At 34.6% G+C, this 20,075-nt stretch overlaps 1 protein-coding gene across 23 annotated transcripts in view; it reads left to right on the forward strand.

Annotated features, from left to right (window-relative positions):
• Window positions 1-20,075, forward strand: part of ADGRL3 (adhesion G protein-coupled receptor L3) — an 824,470-nt gene that overhangs the window by 744,396 nt on the left and 59,999 nt on the right. For all 23 annotated transcript variants that reach the window (XM_078446071.2, XM_078446073.2, XM_078446079.2 and 20 more), the window contains 2 exons: window positions 1,192-1,258; window positions 3,327-3,418. In XM_078446071.2, coding sequence (XP_078302197.1) covers window positions 1,192-1,258; window positions 3,327-3,418 — 159 coding nt within the window. The remainder of the gene's footprint in view (window positions 1-1,191; window positions 1,259-3,326; window positions 3,419-20,075) is intronic.

Below are 20,075 nucleotides of genomic sequence, written 5' to 3' on the forward strand. Positions count from 1 at the left end.
GTATTTATCAAAAAATAATCCACATGGAAGTGGACCCACACACTTCAAAACTATGTTGTTCAAGGGTGAAATGCATGTTCAAAGGTGTAAGGCATTTGTTGTTATGATCTCTCTTGTTGACATATAAAAGTCCACCTCCTCCCTTTTACCTGTTTTATAACATTTCCTCATATGAATAGAAAACATTTGATTGATCCATTCCTCTACCGATGGACATTGATAAGTTCCTTTCTTCATACCTTCTCTGGTAGTCCATTATTGCTGAGATTTAAGTAACATTTTCATAATAATCAAATATTTATCTACTTTGGACTTGCAGTTTTAGACTACTTAGCAAACCACTCTTGAATATTTTCCACTGGAGGTGTTTTCTTTTTTGATTATTCTTCAAATATAGCAAAATGGCAAATAATTCAAGATATGATTTTTAACATCAAATGTAATTTGTTCAAAATTTACATTAATCTTTCTCATAACTAGTCACTTCCATTTTGTCTTCCTGTCATCCTGAAGAATGAAAATGTAATTTCCCAGAGGCTTTAAGAATTGGGGGAGTATTAAATGTGACTGAAATTAAGTGATTAATAATTTACTTTTGGGTCATGAATCAACTTCACGGGATGCTAAGGATCATTTGCAACCCCAGAAGCATTGGCAGTAACAATGCACTTTTTCAGACTCAAGAACTCTCAAAGGTTGGCTGCCCAACCTAATTAAACTTCAATCTTCTGATACCAAATTTATTTCTTCTTTGTACTGAATTTCCTCAGATCTTCTTGACAGGAAAATGTCACTTTGCCTGACAGCTGATAGACAGGTTATGTAGCACCATAATTGGAGAGAAAAGGATAGCTTAAAGCTACTCGATTTAATGGCTATGTGTATGGCTTTTTCTCTCTTTCTTTTCTTTTTTTTTTTTTTTAAGGGTCCTATGACAGACACAAAAGGACTTAGCAAATAGGCCTAGTGCCATTTTTTCCCTGCTTCCTCCAGGGGTAATTATCTTACTCCATCAACAGTGCTGTCAGAAATTGGGCACATAATTCAGCATTTAAATGAACAAGCAATGTAATATTTCCTGTCTCCCAGTGGGATGCTTTGCAGTTCACATTCTTCTCTGTCACTCTCTCACTTTGATGTATGTCCCATACCCAGTCCTTAATCCCTTCTCTCCCTTGTGTTTCATTGCAGATGTTGGCTCCGACTTGACACCTACTTCATTTGGAGCTTTATAGGACCAGCGACCTTGATAATTATGGTAAGAACTCCTCACTAACTATGTGTCTCCCAGGTCAAGAAATAAAACTTCTATGATCTGGCCATCTTTAATTTACATAGGTGAATTTGGGAAAAGCATCTACTTTTTGACCCTATATGACTCAAGCAATTAGACACTCATTAGAGTCTACTTTTGTATTGTAAAAAATGTAATCAACACTGTTGGAGTAGAAAACATGCCTTTGCAAATATTTATGCAGTACCATAGTTCCTTAGGAGTCTGATCCAACATAATCTATTTGGTTTTGTAGGATTTTGAACAGCAATGACTTCAAGTTTCACAACAGTATATTTTTCCTGTCTTTCATTTAAATAATTTGAACTATGAATGAAATCAGAAATTGGAAATGTGGCAATATACCTTACTATTCCTTCCAGTTTTGTTTTTTATATAAATCTCAAAAACTTTAAAATTCAGAAGGATTTCACTTAAGAATGGCACAAATAAGTTACACAAGTGTTCGGAATCATACTTCTTTTTGTATTTTTAGATGCATAATATCTTGATTTCAAATATGAATTATTTATTGTAATTTAGTTTCTATTTTTGGCATTATTTATATACTCATCATTTTATAATACAAAGTCATTCTCCAGATAAAATGGCCTCTTGATTCTGAATAAGATAAAGATATCCAATTCATTATCTGAAATCCTTTGAAGCAGGCATATTTTAGAATTCAGAAAGTTTTCAAACTTCAGAAAGACAATATGGTACATGTACTGCATATTAGATAGAATTCCTAGTAGAGAATAAACAGTTGCCCAAAGCAAACACATCAATGAATATCAACAGTAGGGACAAGGCAGGACTCTAAAACCAAACAGTAATAATTCAGCAGAAAAAAAAATGGGAAAGTAAAAGCAAATCGAATAAAGATAGAAGAACCCTATGTCAGTACAAGTTCGGTTTTCCCACCAAATAGATTTAGTTAAGGTTAGGCTTTTTGGCCACTCAATTAATTTTTTAATACTCTCACTTTTCAGACTTTTTGGATTTGATAAAGGATTGTAGAATTGTATTATTGAGAGAACTTCAGTAGGGCTTATAACTGGATTTTCCTCGACCCCACCAATCCTAAATTTTGGAACATATTAAAACAAACCAGGTCACAAAGGGCAGTTCAATATATTTTCTATAGTTTGTATATATGTAATATGTGGAATTTACACTGGAACTTTTTGTTTTGTTTTGCTTTAAGTTCTATCCTCTCTCTGGTGATTCTAGTGATATAACAGTATCATTGAGTGTTTTCTGGACTTTAATCCTAGTTTGTTGTAGCATTAGAATTTACCACCATTTTATAATCCTTTTGATCTAGCTCTTCAAAAATATATTATTGATTTTAGTATTTATGTTTTTGGAATGTAACATTTCAAAATATATCCCCAAATAGTAAATTTGGGGCTGTGTTCACAAAATATATCCCCAAACAGTAAATTTGGGGCCACGTTCAGTGGGCAGAAATAGTAACACACCTGGAATAATTTTTTTTGGTTTTTATTTTTTTTAATGTTTATTTATTTTGAGAGAGACAGAGACAGAGAGAGAGAGAAGACAGAACACGTGCGCATGCACAAGCAGGATAGGGGCAGAGACAAAGGGAGAGAGAGGAATCCCAAGCAGGCTCCATGCTGTCAGCATAGAGTCTGACATGGAGCTTGAACTCACCAACCAAGAAATCGTGACCTGACCAGAAATCAAGAGTTGGAACCTTAACCAACTGAGCCACCCAAACGCCCATTTTTTTCAACATATACCTGGCTTTGAGTTGTTTTACAATTTCTACAGCATCATTCCAACTGCTGCTGATTTTTTATTTGTATGTATTTTGGCATAATGGTACTTTGTAACTCATTGGTATCCCAACTCCCTAAAGTGGCTTCTTGCCTTTGCTAAAATACTAGGCAATCATCTATGATCCAATTCCTTTATAAGTATAGTGAGAGCTAATTTCCCAGAACAACTCATCTGTTATGGAGAATAGACTTACTTTTTTTTTTTTTTATTCCAGTTATGCTACATAACAGTACCTTTTACATTACAGCTTAATGTAATCTTCCTTGGGATTGCTTTATATAAAATGTTTCATCATACTGCCATTCTGAAACCTGAATCGGGCTGCCTTGATAATATCAAGTAAGTGATTTTTCTTTTTGTTTTCTTTAGCCATCCTAAGTTTGGTACTCTAAATTATCCCTACTTTTAATTCTATTGAAATCTTGTGACAGAATGATGAGGATCGATGTGTTGTCTTTGCTGAATAAGATCATTTATTGACTACTGAGATGACCTGATCTGCCTGAAAATAAGTATAATGAAGCTTTGTCTTCAAAAAAAACTTTTTCCCAAAACTCTGATTTTCAACATGAGAAGCTCTTAAGATGTACATTTATTATTTTTTTCCTGAGCCAATACAAAGTTTCTGTATCTGGATAGACTGTTATTTCTTGGAGCAGTAACCACATCAGTTACCAACACCCCATCTCCCCCTTCAGAGCAATGTGAAGAGAGTAGAATGGTGACCCTGTGAGCAGCACAAGGGAGATTTTACACCACAGGAGAAGAACCCCAAGATTATTAATCTGGGCAATTGTAGAGGAACTGTTATGAAGCTGGCCCCCCTCTCCTTCTGAGAGAGGAAGAGAAAACCCAACTCCCCATGGAAAGTCCTATGGTATATAAATATATAGCTCCAGGCTTTAACCCCTTTGAAATGTTAACGCTTCCCTCTTGGGAGGTAAATCACTCCAGAAGTCTCTCTATCTACTCAGCCATCTTTTAACTTCCAAGGTTTGTCCTTTAATCCAAATTCTATTTCTCTATGCTCAGAAAGCCCTTGCCATGCAGAGGTATGAAAATATTCACATTCCTTTCCACACTAGTAGTACTTGTTTTATATATATACAAAAGAAGCTAATTTACATTTTCTGAAAAGAAAAATACTTTCTCAGTATAACCAAATTTTTATGTTGTCCCTTCAGAGGCTGGGACACTTGAGAGAGATTGTAATGGGGAGATGTACATTAGTCATTAATATATGTAATATATTAAATTGTAATTGTATATAATTTGCCTGTGCTATGTATTAACCTGGCTAAATGTTTTTATTTAAATGAATGTACTTTCAGACGTTTCATGAGGTCACCTGTGACTTTTGAACATTCTCCTCGAACTACCTCAGATAGCAGCTATGTCACCCATTTTTCATCTACATTTAGTGCCTGACACAGTTTCTTGCCCATAGTAGGCCTTTAATGAATGTTATAGAATAAAGCAATACATTAAGGACTTTAGTGACAAAAGTGTATTGACACTAAGTGGTTAATTTTGTTGAAGGAGTCATCTGTTTAAATTTACTGAAAAGGATAGCTAAGAAATTAGAGAAATAATATAATGGAGGAAAATAAGAATTATCTACAATGAGTAGTAGACTTTTGTAGTTCGTAATGTTACTTAGTTGTGATAATAGTCATTACTTTCTTGAATTATGTACAATTAGACTGCCCTTCTAAACTGTAGTATTCGTTCCTTGGACTGTCTGTTCCTGATGAAATTGAATTTAGATAAGTAAGTAAGTAAATAAATAAATAAATACATAGGCTTATAAAATAAGTTTTCTTTGCCATATCATACTTTTATTACTTTAGTATAAATGATAACTTCTTTGTCTCTTTTATTTTATGGTATAAAGCAAACTGCAAGTAATACTTTATTACCATTTATGTTGTTTTTAAAGTACTATCAAAAGTGAATACTTTGGTATCTATGTAACAGCTTTTACAACATAAAAAAATCAAAAGCACAAAAAAAAGCACAAAAAAAGGTCTTGTGCTTATTATAGTCACATATTTTAAAAGACCAATTTGTTCTGTAATTATTCATATATATTTCTTCAGGTGATATGGGTCAAGTCTTTATGATGTTATTGCTTAGAAAAACAAACACACAAATGGCAATAATTACATGAATGACATTGATGGCATTAAGCTTTATATTACAAAGCAAAGTAAAGCCTTAAATGAGAATATCTTGATTTAAGTTCTGTCCAAACTGCTTTATAGTTTATAGCCTTTGGAAAATTTATCTAACCTTGTGAAGCCTTCCTGTCCTTTTAAAATGAGTACAATAATGGGGCACCTGGCTGGCTCAGTCAGTAGACATGTGACTCTTGATCTCAAGTTTGTGACTTCAAGTCCCACATTGGACGCAGAGCTTACTTATAAATAAATAAATAAATAAATAAATAAATAAATAAATAACCTACTTGTAAAAATAAAAATAAGACAAAATGGGTATAATAATGAAACATACCCAACCATCAAATGAGCAGAGGAATATATATACAGCCTTTGATGATTTTTTCTAAAGAGTCAATAAGGCAAGAAGAGAAATTAAGTAGTTATTAGAAGGGATAGTTTTGAGATGGAAAAAACAGGGTATGGACGTGCTGATGGAGAAGAACAGTAACAGAGTGGTTAGAAACATAAGAAAGGGAATCATTGTTACAGCTGCGACTTGAGGAATTGTAGAGAATGAGATCCAGAATAGCGGTCAACCAATTCTACTCTATTAGATTACATGAAGGACGCTTTTCTACCTAGGTAAGAGAAGAAAGGGTGTTCTTTTCCACTGAGACTGGATGAAATAAGTAATGTAGATGATGTAGATATGGTAGAGAAGCAGGGCAGGGCAATAAACTGAGGGATTTCTGCCCACTCTCCTCTATCAAGTAGGAAAGAAGGCCATTTGCAGGGCACAAGGGCATGTGGGAAAATAGGAAAGCAATCTCAAGAAAATATTCCTTGCACTTCCCAGAATCTGAAGGACATTTCATTTTATTTAAAATATATTAACTATTTAAGAAGTACTTGTAAAGAAATCAACAGGGCATAATTGGTAAGGAAAGAAGAATTTTAAAAAGGTAATAATGATTTTGATCACTAGGGAAAGCACAAAGCCTGGTATCCTTTTTATTTTGAAAAATTCGCAAGGATCTGTATAATAATGTAGTTTTAAATATTACAGGTGATATGAGAGTATTTATTTATAAATAAATTTTATAAATTTATAAACTTATCTGGATAATCTTTTTTTCAGTATATAAGACAGGGTATAAAATTTAATAATGTTTTCTTGTTTTTTTTTGTATTTTTGTAAAATGATTAAGATGAGCCACTTTATTAAGATTGTTCACTTTATTGAGGAAAAAAAGCCAACATATAAGACCTTTCGAAAGTCAACATCTTTCTAAAACCATTCATTCAATTATCAAATATTTACTGCCTTCATTATGCATGTTCTTTCACACATAGATCTCTCCTTTATCTAAAATGTGTTTGCTTCTCCCCATATTCACTGCCACCATTTAGTTAGTTAGTTAGTTAATTTTTTTAAATTTATTTCTGAGAGAGAGAGAGAGAGAGAGAGACAGAAAGCATGAGCAAGGGAGGAGCAGAGAGAGACAGAGACACAGAATTGAAAGCAGGCTCCAGGCTCTGAGCTCTCAACTGAGAGCCCAAGGCTGGCCTCCAACTCATATGAGATCGTGACTTGAGCCACTTAACTAACTGAGCCACCTGGGCACCCCTGCCACCATTTTTTAAAAGCCACCATCAACTTCTGCAGAACCACTGCAGTGGTCTTGTAATATCTTTCCTTGTATTGATTCTTGCTGCCACCTTCAGCTAAAGTGATCTCTTTAAAAGCAAATCCCACTGTGCAACTCCCTTGGGTAAAACTCTTCAGTGGCTTCCTGTTACTCTCACACAAAAGTCCAGACTCCCTACCCCACCCTACAAAACCTTCCTGGTCTAGTCGCTTCTTTCTTTCTTTAACCTCTTGTTTTGTTTTGTTTGTAAATATTTATGCATTTATTTTTGAGAGAGAAAGAGTGAGCAGGAGAGGGGCAGAGAGAGAGGGAGAGAGGGACTGAACCACAAGCAGGCCCTGAACTATCAGTGCAGAGCCTGATGAGGGCCTTGATCTCACAAACGGTGAGATCATGACCTGAGCCAAAATCAAAAGTCTGATGCTTAACTGACTGAGCAACCCAGGTGTCCCTGGCCTCTTGTTAAGCCATTTGCCCCTCTGGCACTCTGGATGTACTCTCTTTTGCTTCAGGTTTTAACTCTGCTGTTTCCCTTCCCTAACACTTTCTTTTCCCTAACACTATGCCTGGCTGACTTCCAATTTACCTTAATTAATTTAATTTTTTTAAAAATAATTTAATTATATTTTAAATCAAAATTTATTTCATCATCAGTAAAATAAGCACATTTTTGTGTTAGTTTAGAGAATTCATTGGCTGGCTCATTACTATATTAATGTTATACTCTGTAAAAAATAATAGAGTGAATTACTATAGGTAACATGATTACTGAGGAACTGAGGTATGCCAATTCTCAGATTTCTAAATAAGTAATTAAAATTTAAAACTACATTTCTATTTACTGTTTGCTTGTCTTTTGTCTCTTTTTCATCAAAATAGGTAATCATTTGAAAAAAAAAAAGTAATTCCAGTCTTTATAAGTTTCTGGTTGAGTTTCTGACAAGTTGAAATTGCAGCTTACAGTAATCATAGCAAAAATCTAATTTTAAATACATACATATGTGTAAATATGAATAAAATAATTATTGAATTATTACCAGCACAAAGTCAACCTCCATTGTTGCTGAAGTATAATGATGTGTAAAACTATTTTTTTTATTTTTAAAAATGTTTATTTATTTTTTTGAAAGAGAGAGAGCATGTGCATGAGTGCACAAGCGGTGGCGGGGGGGATGGTTGAGAGAGAGAAGGGGAGAGAGAATCCCAAGCAGGCTCCGCACTGTCATCCTCACAGAGTCCAACATGGGCTCCATCTCAGGAACTGTGAGATCATGACCCGAGCTTATATCAAGAGTTGAACACTTAACCGACTGAGCCACCCAGGTGCCCCCTAAAACTTCTTGAGGAGCATTTATAGCACTCTTGACAATTACCTTCAAAATAAAAATGTATTGTTTACATGGTTATCAACTATTTCTTCTATTATTGGTTTAATAACATCACGGGTACTTTAAAGACTAAAAAGTCATAGTAGAGGCTTTTAGGCCTAAGAAAGAAAATCAGTGCCTGGATGGAGGGACAAGGAGTCAACTTAAGCTTCCCTTTCTTGTGTTTGTCCCTTTGCCCTTTCCCGTATATAGAATTTGGCATCGAGACTTCCAGTTTTGGCTTAGTCATGTTTTCTGATGTCTGGTCTCTCCTCTTACCTTAGGTTTAGCAGGAGTGGTGGGTTGGCAAACATATTGTCACATGGTTTAAAGAAATACTTTCACTTTTCTTCCTTCTTCCCTGTGCTCTAATTGCTAAGGGAAGACAATAATAGAGGGGAGCGATGACTTCAGTGTCAGACACACTTGGGTTTGATTTTCTTTTCAGTCTTGTAACGGTTATATTACCTTGTAAGTTTCATCATGGCTCTCCTCTGAATTGGGCATAATTGTGTCTACTTTGTAGAGCTTTGAGATAATTAAATATAATTATATGTATAATGCATACATCACATAATTTGTGCCCATACATAATGGTATGATTATTTTTAACTATGATGTAGAAATACACTGCTTCCTTTGGCTCTTCGTGTTTTCCATGGTGAAATCTGCTCAACTTCATATCAAAATCCTGTTAGAATTTGACTGCCTAGAATTTGTTTACCATGGGGTATCATTAAGAATGTTGTTAAGGATGGCTTTAAAAAAAAACAAACTTATTCTATTATGAAAGAATTGGCTATAGGAGTAAAACGTTCATTTAACTATTAAATAGCAAATTTTATAGTTAGTCCTGAAGAAAAAAAAGTATGCTCAGTGAGTTTGGACATCTGCCATACATAAAGAAATCTAAGAAGGCTCTAAATAACTTAAGGGACGAATAATAATTTTAAAAAAGTTATACCTCACCAGTGTCAGTAATTACTTATTCTGTTCCTTAAAGGTAACTTTCACTTTGAGGACTATGTTTCTAGATGTTGCTGGAAACAGTTAACTCAGAATTACATTCAGCTTGAATATAATATGTTACATTATTACATTATTACTAGTATTACATTATTACTTTATGGAGTTAGGGTGTAGGGTTCTGTAAATAGAAGACAGAAGAGCAAATTGACTTAATCTTGAAAAATGCAACAATATCACCAGAATATTTTAAGGCTTTAAGTTTTCTCCTTATGTTAATACATTAAGATGGCTATATATGTATATGTAGCTAGAAGAGAGAGGGTATGTGGGAGAAAGGAGAAAGGAGAGAGCCAGCCGCCGTTTTAAACAGCAGGTATCATCTTTATACTGTGGTCAGAGCAATATCCTAAAAAGAGTTTGAACCTTTATGAGGATAGTAAGTCTAGTTCTGAGTTGTGTTTAGTAAAAGTATTGATCCGTTTCGAAGTTTCCAGATGAGTTTTTATGAAAATGGTTTTAGTACTTTCTCATTTTTCTCTAAATATTAGCTAGTGATATAAAAATGTTGAAATATTAAGTTTTTTACAAGGAAGGTCAGTATAGTCCATATAGTCCATGAAGACTTAAAAAAATAGCTTATATCTCCAAGCAATTGATTTTATTCATAGTTTACCTTTCACCACGGATGCTGCTAAATTCCAATGAAAATTTTACCAATTTCTAAGTATTTTACATATTTAGAGATGTGGTTTTTAAAAACTGTCACCTCTCTTATAAAAAGATTACTGGGTCAGCACACTATAGTAAAGATGTGTTTCACCAAATATATTTTTTTTAATCAGGTAAACCTGCTCATCCCCATATATCCCATAAGCACTCTCATTCTAGAAAGAGTAGAAATAGCCATTGATTTATTTTATTGATTATAATAAGATCCAATAATGTTCAAGAAAATTCTGAAAGGTATATCATCTATCTGTTATTTCATTTTTCCCAGTCTTCCTCCACTTCCTTGGTCTGTGGTTAAAGATCCCTGGAAATGCATCATAACATTATCATAAATGATCCAGGTGTTTCTGAAGAGTAATAGTCTAAAAAACACTGTGTGCAGTTCTGTGTATTGATATAACACCACTAGATTTGTTTCCAACAAGTTAAGGTAGTAAGTAGCCGTTAGTCTTTTACTGAGTAAGTTAATTTCCACAGTAAAAGCATTTCACAATTACTTATCTGGAAAATGAATTTCAGCCACAGATTCACAAAGGTGTGCATTCTGCAAGTGTTGTTGCCAGTCTCGTTGAATCATGCCTTTTAAAGTTTTCTGAAATGTAAAAGTGTTTGTCTCTCTCTTTTTTTTCTTAATTTGTTTTCATTAAAGTGTATTTAAATCCCCATATGATCTTTCTAGAAGCCAGGTGGTTTATGCATCACTGTTTTATACACTGGGAGAGCTGACATTTGAGGAAAATAGTTTGAAGCATGACTGTCGTAGGCATACTGCAACTGTTCTGCATTATACTTAAGATCAAATAATAGTTTCACTTTTCCCTAAAATAATCACATAAAATTCATATCAAATTTAGGAAAGTCAGTTACAGTCTAAGGATGAGAAAGCCTGAAAGGCTGCCTACCTAAGGGAAAAGTAGTTCTTCTTTATAGTAAAAAACATAAAAATTAGCAGTTTTTTTTAATATGTGACTTAGACTGAGATTTCCTTTGTATCCTACGTGAGGTGTGCAGTCAGAATTTGGAAGAGCTTGGGAAATGGAATTTTTTTATGAAACCAACATTTCTGAAGTCAATAAGATTCATTTTCCCCAAAAATAGTTAAGTGCAAATTTTCATAGGAGTGGAAGACGTCTGAGTGAAAATTATAAGTAAATAACATTAGTATTCCATCTTATTCTAAGATTTTATTTAATTTTTATATAGGAATTTTATTTGATTTTTATTTTTTAATTTTTCATTAATTTATTTAATAAATCAGAAGTACTAAAATTTTGGATTTATTTTGAAGACAAACAATTTGTGAATTTATTTTATATAGGCTATAAGAGAAAGGAGTGGATCGTGATTTCAAAGTCTGTTGCTTGGGGTACTGGAAGGGTGAGTTGTTATTACTAAGATGTGGAAAGCTGTAGGAAAAATACATGAGGTGTCAGTCAAGAGAGGTTTTTTCAACAACATAACTTTGAAAGACTGAACATCTCAGTGTCAACGTGGAGTAGGTCGTTGGAGCAATGACAATGAACCCTGGAGATTTCAATTTGGATTCATCACTGTGTAGGTCTGTTTTATTTTATGTTTGCATGAAGTGGTTTTATATTTTATTGTGTTTATTTTATTTTTAAACATTTACAATTATTTGTTTTTGAGAGACAGAGAGAGACAGAGCACAAGCGGGGAAGGGGCAGAGGGAGAAGGAGACACAGAATCTGAAGCAGGGTCCAGGCTCCGAGCTGTCAGCACAGAGCCTGACATGGGGCTCGAACTCACAAACCGTGAGATCATGACCTGAGCCGAAGTCGGATGCTCAACCGACTGAGCCACCCAGGCCCCCCAATTGTGTTTAGTATTGATTTCTCTTTCTGTATATTTATTATTTTCCATAATGTCAAATAATCCTTTTTTGTTTGTCACAGCGATACATCTCCTTTAAAAATTAAGCAGAGTGAAATGATTTGAAAAAAAAAAAGCAGTAAAATAGTAAAAGTGGTATGTGATAAGTATGTGGCATATATATATATATATATATATACTTTTTTTCAAATCATTTAATATAATATTTAATATAAATAATTTAATATCATTAATATAATATTTTTTTCAAATCATATAATATTCTATATATATAAAAGTGGTATGTGATGGTGTAATAAGATAGTGATATTCTAGTCACGCTGGTTTCCCTCACTAGTCACGAGAACGTATGTTTCTGTTAGGATAGCTCCTGCCGTAAGTATCAAATGCTGACCCATATTGTGGTCTAAATTATGACACTGATGGTTTATGGGCCCAAACAATCCAGAACTAGATGGTTCCAGAGTCAGTTCGGTAGCTCACTGATGTTAGTCAGGACCTAAGCTCCATCTATCCTTCCCACAAACAGCTTCCCTGTGGCCACTCCTCAGACCTAGAAGTGTGGGTACTGGCTGCAATCTCAGGAAAATTGGTCAAGGTGGATTTTTTTTTTTTTAAATCTATATGATACTGGATAAAATAAAGGGATATTGGGTAAAATAAAATAATAACACCAATGACTATAAATAACCCTGTGTCACTAAATTTTAGACATATTAGAAATTCCGAGCCTACAAAATAGATTTAGAAAAAGCATCCAGTGAGAGAGGAAGAGGACTAGAGATTCTGGAAGCTAGGTGAATCAAGCCTTTCAGTTAAGGTGGGAACTTAACCATTATCACTGGACCACCTGGAGATCCTGGTGCATTTGACAAAAGCTGTTTTAGCAAAGTGATTGACAATGCCTTATTAGAGTGGATTGAGGGGAGAAAAGGAAGAGAGGAGTTAAAAATGACATGTAAACACAACTCTTTTCAGATCTTTTTCTGTAAATAAGAGCCAAGATATGTAGTAGCTGAAGGAAAATGTAAGATCAAGGGAGTTTTGTTTGTGTTTTATCCATTGGTTAATTTTCAGCATGATAGAGATTACAGCCTCTTCCTTTTAATCCAGTAAGAATGGACAAGTAGTTGATGTTGGCAAGAGGGGAGAATTGTGTGGTTTCTACATTTGAGTAGGCAGAGGGATGGGATCTATGTGTACAGTGAAGGTTCGTCTTATATAAGAAGGAGTATAGACAAAACAGTTCTTCCTTTATATGATAAAATTATGACTGAGTTCTGTTAACTTACTGGCCAGCAGATGTTTTCCTTTAAAGTAATGTAGTAAACTATCATGACTCATACGTATAAGTACCCATTATGTCTAGAAGTATTCGTCTACCTGGGAAGAAAGTTATATAACATTGAAAACTATAACATTATTCTAAGATTATTTTAATCCTCTACTTCCCTATTTATATATTAACATGAATATTAATATATATACTTGTTATAAACTTAAAATTCTGTGTCTCCTTCTCTCTCTCTCCCTCCCCTGGTTGTGTTCTCTCTCTCTCTAACGTAAAGAAATAAACATTAAAAAAAAAAAAGACGCATAAGGGGGAGGGACTGAGTTGGCAGCAGTGTAAAACTTGCGTGGCTTCTCTGGAGTCTACCCTCCAGCCCTTCTAAAGTGTTCACCAACCCAGAAGCTCCTTGAACTGCAGCATCTGTTAGGGGTTTTAGTGGAGGTTTCATTACAAAGATGTGATTGATCAAATCCTTGGTCAATAATGATAGAACTCAATTTCTGGGCCCCCACCCTTTACTAGGGGTGGAGTTGTAGGTAGGAGTGGGGCTGAAAGTTCCAAGCCTCTAATCACGGCTTTTTCTCCAGACCTGTCCCTTCTGCTCACCTCCACTCTTTCCTGTTCTCTCTGCCCATCATTCATTAGCATACAAAAGACACTGTTATCACTCAAGAGATTTCAAGGGTTTGAGAAAGTCTGCCCCAGGAACAAAGACCAAATATTTATTTTTTTGTTATACCACAGCAATCTTGATTTTTTGAAGTTAGTATGGTGAATACAAAATTTTCCTTGAAAATGGCTTGCCCTACATTATGTCCATAAACATTTAGTGATAGAACAGCCTAAGAATGTCATTTTTCCGAGTCATCCTATATTTCTAACTTCTGAAAAAGTTTCCAAAAATCAAGTCTAATTTTCTATTAATATGCTACTGTGTGTATAGCTACATAATGAAAATTTAATCAAATCTTCTGAAAATGAGAACATTTAATTACTGTAAAATTCATTTGTCTCCAAATAGTGTTTTAAATTGCTTTATATATATCATTTAAAAATTAATGTAAGAATCTAGTTATAATTTGGGGATAATTTTTTCTTAAGTTTATTTGTTTTAAGAGGCACAGAGTGCACTCAAATTGAGGAGGGGCAGAGAAGGGGAGAGGCAGAGAGAGAGAGAGAAAAGCAAGCAGGCTCCGCTCTGTCAGTGTGGAGTCCAATGCAGGGCTTGAACTCATGAAACGCGAGATCATGAGCTGAGCCAAAGTCAGACTGAGCCACCCAGGCACCTCTGGGGATAAAAAACTTTTAACCTCCTCTATGTTTATATTTTTTGTTCATTTAAAAATATAATTGGTCTTTATTTTCCTTGAATTTTAAACATTTGAATAAAGGTTAAAAATATTTAGCAATGTCTTAATTTTTTTTTTAAGTTCATTTATTTATTTTGAGAGAGAGAGCACACGAGCAGGGGAATGACAGAGAGAGGGAGAGAGAGAGAATCCCAAGCAGGCTTTGCACAGTCAGCACAGAGCCCGATGCTGGGCTCTAACTCATGACGTGAGATCATGCCCTGAGCCAAAATCCAGAGTCAGACGCTTCACTGACTGAACCATTCAGGCACCCGATATTTTGTTTAATTCTATTTTGTAAAATGAACTCGTATGTACTATGGGTAAAACTCACAAACATGATTTCATTTACTTTTAATATATTATTTTAATGTAGTTTCAGCTTATAAACAATTATATAAGGAATGAGTAAATTTGGAATTGTAGATTCCAAATGTAAATGAAAGCATTTGAATCACTTTTGATTACTTCCAAGCAGATCATTGTTTTTCAATACAAAAGCCAATTTTTACCCAGTCGTTATTTAAGGGATAGTTCTTTGAAGTATTATGTAGAAGATATGAGTACTTCCAAAGGCTGAATGAAGTACACAAGAAATCTCACTCGTATCATAATTTTGGGGCTTTTAAAAGTTTGTTTTGGTTACTGTAATCAGAACTAACTGGAAATACTTTTTTTTTTTTTTCCTAACAGAGCTTTCTTTAAAATGACACAAATTATTTTAAATTGTAATTTTTATTTAGTTCGGTGACTATATATAAATTTTTCTGAAAATTTAACAAAATTTACTGATTTTGAAAATGTGTTGTGGGAAACTTTGAATAAGTAATATTGGGCTGAAAGACTGTTAGCTTCCAAGTCCAAATCAACCCATTTCAAATGCTTCTTGAAGATATTTAAAGTAAAATATTGTAGGCAATATTAAGTTAAATACTATGGTGTATTTTCAGTCACATACTGTAAATAAAAATTTAGTCATAGATTCCACTACTCCCTGGTTCTGCCCCTAAATCCACTGTAATTGCTGTACTTGATCAGATAGCACTTTGAGATTTTACGTGTTGTTTCTATTTGAAATTTTGTGCAAAATAATAAGACAATTAGTTAACTTGTTGAAGTTTTACTGTGTGCTAGGCACAATTCTAAGTTCTTCTCATGTGTAAATTTAATCTTTGCAATAAACCTTCTAAGTTTCTAAGAGGGTAATTAACTCACCTTTGGATCTCATAGCTAGTTAGTGCCAGAACTAGGATTTCAGCAGATTGTCAGACCTGAGGGTCCATTTCCTTAACCATTACTGTATATTCCTTGTTATATCACATTGCACATCTATAAATAAATTGCGTTTAATTTTAAAAGAGATGATTTTCTTTTCAGTAAGCATCATTTTATATTGAGTATGTGCTTATGAATCTTTAAATCTAGTGATTGGATTACATGATCACTAAGGGCCCCATCTTTAAAAACCTGTGATTCTATTAGTATTTTAAGTTATGGACCGTAAAATCATGCAAGGAAAATGCAATTATCAGGATTTTTAATGGCACAGCAGTCTTGTGAGGATTAGAAATAGAGATTTCAGAGTTACTGTTATTTAGGGTGAATTACTGAATAAAATCACCTAAGAAGAATGTTGTTCTGGGAATGGTGATTCAGAAAGTATAGTCAACAAGGTAAATGTAATAACATTATGTCATGGAAGCCCAAGAATAGAACAAGTTGTCAACCATAGATTATTTCTGAGTGGGCAAATATAATATGGAAAAAATTAACAATGGTTCTGTCAATGAAAGGGGCACTGTGGAATTTTGTGGCTAAAGATGCCTAAAGAGAGTAGCTTTTAAGAAAATGAGAAGTGAGCAAGTATGGATTACTTGATAAATTTTTCAGTAAAAGATAACGCTTAAGATTCTTTGAGAGTCTGGAGAGTGTCTGAGATCTAGGAAGAAGGTATTTTTGTTTCTTCAAAGTAAAGAATATTAGAGTATGTTTCCTGGTGAGAATGAGCCAATAGAGAAGAAGACATTGATGAAGCAGGAGAGAGAACAATCACTACAGAAGCACAGTTCTTTAGAAGCATCTGGATGAGCAGATATGTTGGCTTTATAAGAACAAAGGCACTTCTTTCATTATAATAGGAGGGAAGATCGTGTGCGGGGGTGCTGTTGAAGACAGTTGATTGATTAGTGTTGGAAGATGGGAACATTTCTGTCAGTATTCTAGGTAGAGTTCTCCCAGAAGTGGACTCTGAATCAAGGATTCAGTCAAACAATTTATTTAGGAACTGCTTTCAGAAGAAATCAGTAAGAAAGTAAGGGGAAGCAGTGTAGGAAAGAGGGAGAAGCGCGCAAGGTTGTCATTTTGGGTGAAGTCTCAGACTGACCCAGATGCCAAAGGGAGCACTGGAGTGTAAATTATACTTTGCAACTTTCCAACCTTGAGGCAAAGGAGCTGGTATTGTATAATTTCACACCTGTTAGTAATTGACCACAGGCTCCCTGTGTGGTGTGAATGGAATGTAAACTCCCAGGTACTTCTGACTCTGTGGCATAATAGCTCTCATGCCCAAAGACAGTCATCCGTAGGTCACAGGGGTAAGCCTTTAGCAGCTGAGCGTGCAGCAGCTAGAGGATAGATTCAGGAGCTCTACAAGAGATTGTGAAGTCTGCACAGTGCACCAGTGTGTTTGCAAATATCAGGTTGCTTTCATTTTTTTTTTCAAGCAAATAGGTGACAATATTTAACTGAGAGCTTAGGATGACAAGAAAGTTTGACACTGAAGGAAGATGGAGAGTAGAAAAACATATGCTAGGAAAGAATAGTTGGCATGTCAGCCATTGTTAAGTGTCACTGTTGTGTTGTCATGAATTTAGCATGTCTTAAGTAATCATGGTTGTGTGTTTTTTGTTTTGTTTCTTCCTGGTTTTTTTTTTTTTTTTTTGGTTGTGTTTTTATTTTTTCCCTCCAACAATGCCTGCCTATCCAAAGTTGGGGCTTCTTAGAATCATTAAAGGTGAAAGAGGAGGTAAGAAAGTAAGAAGTCATAGGATCAAGGTTAGCCATGGAGGAAAGTATGAACACAAAGGGAGTGATTTAAAGTGAAAAAGTGAAGAGTAGGAAAAATGGGAGGTCTGAAGTGGTAATAAACATCTGATGGTAAAAACCTCAAAGGAGCTGGGGGATCATGGTCTCGCCATGGCACTTCTACTGCCAAAAGGTTGTGAGAGAACAAATATTTGAGTTTGTGTGGTCTTTGGGGAAAGTGCTGTCCTCAGGGGACAATTTCACTTAAAGCATGAAGGTTATAGAAACACCTAGAGATGAAGTTTAGTATAGAGGGGGAATGGTTGATATTTGACTGTGAGTTCCAAAGGACAGGATGGAATGTGGGGAGAGGAAGGGAAATGGTGGAAAGTTGGATTGGATTAACAGATATACCCCCGCCCCCCAAAAATAAATGGAAGTAATAAGCCTGTAACCATTTTTGTTGTCCAAATTCATTACTTACTATCTTTTTGCGGGCACTTACCATCTTGAGCAATAGAGTCCCTATCCAGTATCAACTGGTGATAGAAAAGTCCCTGGATGGGTGACAATGCTGCTTACACTCTGCCTTTAGATAAATACATATTCTCCCCAAATTCTAGAAAATACTGAGATACATAAGTCTTAAGAATCACAGCTCAAACTACTTAAATATATTCCAAATTATAAAAGGAGACAAAAATGCTCTATGATTAAAGAAAATAAATAAATGATCACTGATTGGCAAATTAATCATCACAAGGGTTTGTAGACTACACAGATGGACTGAAAGTCTTACCAACATAGTCTGAGTGCATTTCAGTTTCCCCTAATTGCAGGGGTGTACCTCTCATTTAAGTAAAAACAACAACAAGAGAATAAGATAATAACAACTCTTTCAGACTTCAACTTTTCTCATTTTCCTATTTCCAGGAGTGCTTTCTTACAAGAGTGTTACTGTGTTTTAAAATGATAATTTTTTTTCTTTACCTCATTTTAAAAAGTGGTGAAAGCATATAAATTGTAGTTACTTTAAATAAAGGATTATGTATTAAATCATTGAATGTGTAATTAAAATGTGCAGACAGTATTGTAGGATGTTGTGTCTTGAGCTTCTCAGTCTGCACTTGAAAATTTCCTAATCTAATTTTCTCTTGACTGAGTCCCAATTGTTGGATTTTTCCACTACATACAATTATGTATTTTAAATAAGGTCTGTCATCAAAGTCTCTGGAACTTTTATAAATGTGCTATTTGAGCATGCATTTTAGAATACTCTGGAATGTTTTCTGTGGACGTTAATATTTTCAATCAGATCCTTCAATGTGCTAATAGAAAAGTCTTCTCAGTTCCAGAACTGAAGATTGATAGTTTAAGGTTGTAATTTAAAACTGCTTAATTACGAGATCAAAAAAAAAACAAAAAAAAAAAAAAACAAGCCTTGAGCATAGAAGGTAATAAGTTATCAGCAAAAGTATTGACATCATTGGATAGTAATATATTACTTCTACCAAGATGTAAGTCAAAAATGGCATTTTTCTGCCTTCTTTGAATTTGCCACATTCTATTCAATTAGCTGCACAAAGGTTTCTAAAATTGCCAGATCTTCCATTCAGTAACTTTCATTAGTACAATATAATGAAACAGCACATATGTAACATCTTTAGTAATACTCAGAGGAACCCTATTAGTAAAATATTTATGCCCATTTGTTCCTGCTAAATTTTCTATTTTTTAATGTTTTTATTATTTATTTTTGAGAGACAGAGACAGAGAGAGAGAGAGAGAGAGAGAGAGAGAGACAAAGCCTGCGTGGGGGAGGGGCACAGAGAGAGGGAGACAGAATCCTAAGCAGGTTCCAGGCTCTGAGCTGGGGCTCAAACTCATGAACCGAGAGATCATGACCTGAGCTGAAGTTGAATGCTGACCCAACTGAGCCACCCAGACACCCCTCTGTTTTTTTGTTTTTGTTTTTGTTTTTGTTATAACAAGTTTTAATGTTTTCCTAGTTTTCCTATTATCTTTCCTGTACACTTTTTCTTTCACTTGCTGATACACAATTTGAATGCTTTTGCCATTGTTATGTCTCTGCCCAGTGGGTCCTGTCTTTATTAATTTGTCTTTGTTACAAAGAGATACATACTTTTAAACAGCTAACTTTTCCCTCTACAGTGTGTGCCTTTGTAGTCTTTGGAGGACATTTGGAATTCTTTCTCTAGTGAGCCAAATTTCCAACATCATTTGCTAAATAATCCATCTTTTCCCATCAGATGTGTGCTGCCACACTATCCTGTATCAAAGCTTTGTTTCTGTGCCCTCTCTTCTGTTCCATGGAGTACACTTTGTTCCTCTACTAGCACCATGTTATTACCAGAACTTGCTTAATATCTGTTCTAGTCAGACTTCCCATTTTGATTGTGTCTTTCAGAATTGCCTTAGCTACTCATAGACTTTTATTAGTCTTCCACATATTTTCCAGAATTAGCTTTTAAATTCTTTTAATGTATTCCTTACCCTTCTGAGATAAATCGTAATTGATCGTGATGTTTATGTGCCATTAGATGTTGCTATTTAATAGCTTATTTAGGATTTTTATGTAAGTTCT

Source organism: Panthera onca, chromosome B1 (assembly GCF_046562875.1).
Source record: "Panthera onca isolate mPanOnc1 chromosome B1, mPanOnc1 haplotype 2, whole genome shotgun sequence".
Classification (NCBI taxonomy): domain Eukaryota; kingdom Metazoa; phylum Chordata; class Mammalia; order Carnivora; family Felidae; genus Panthera; species Panthera onca.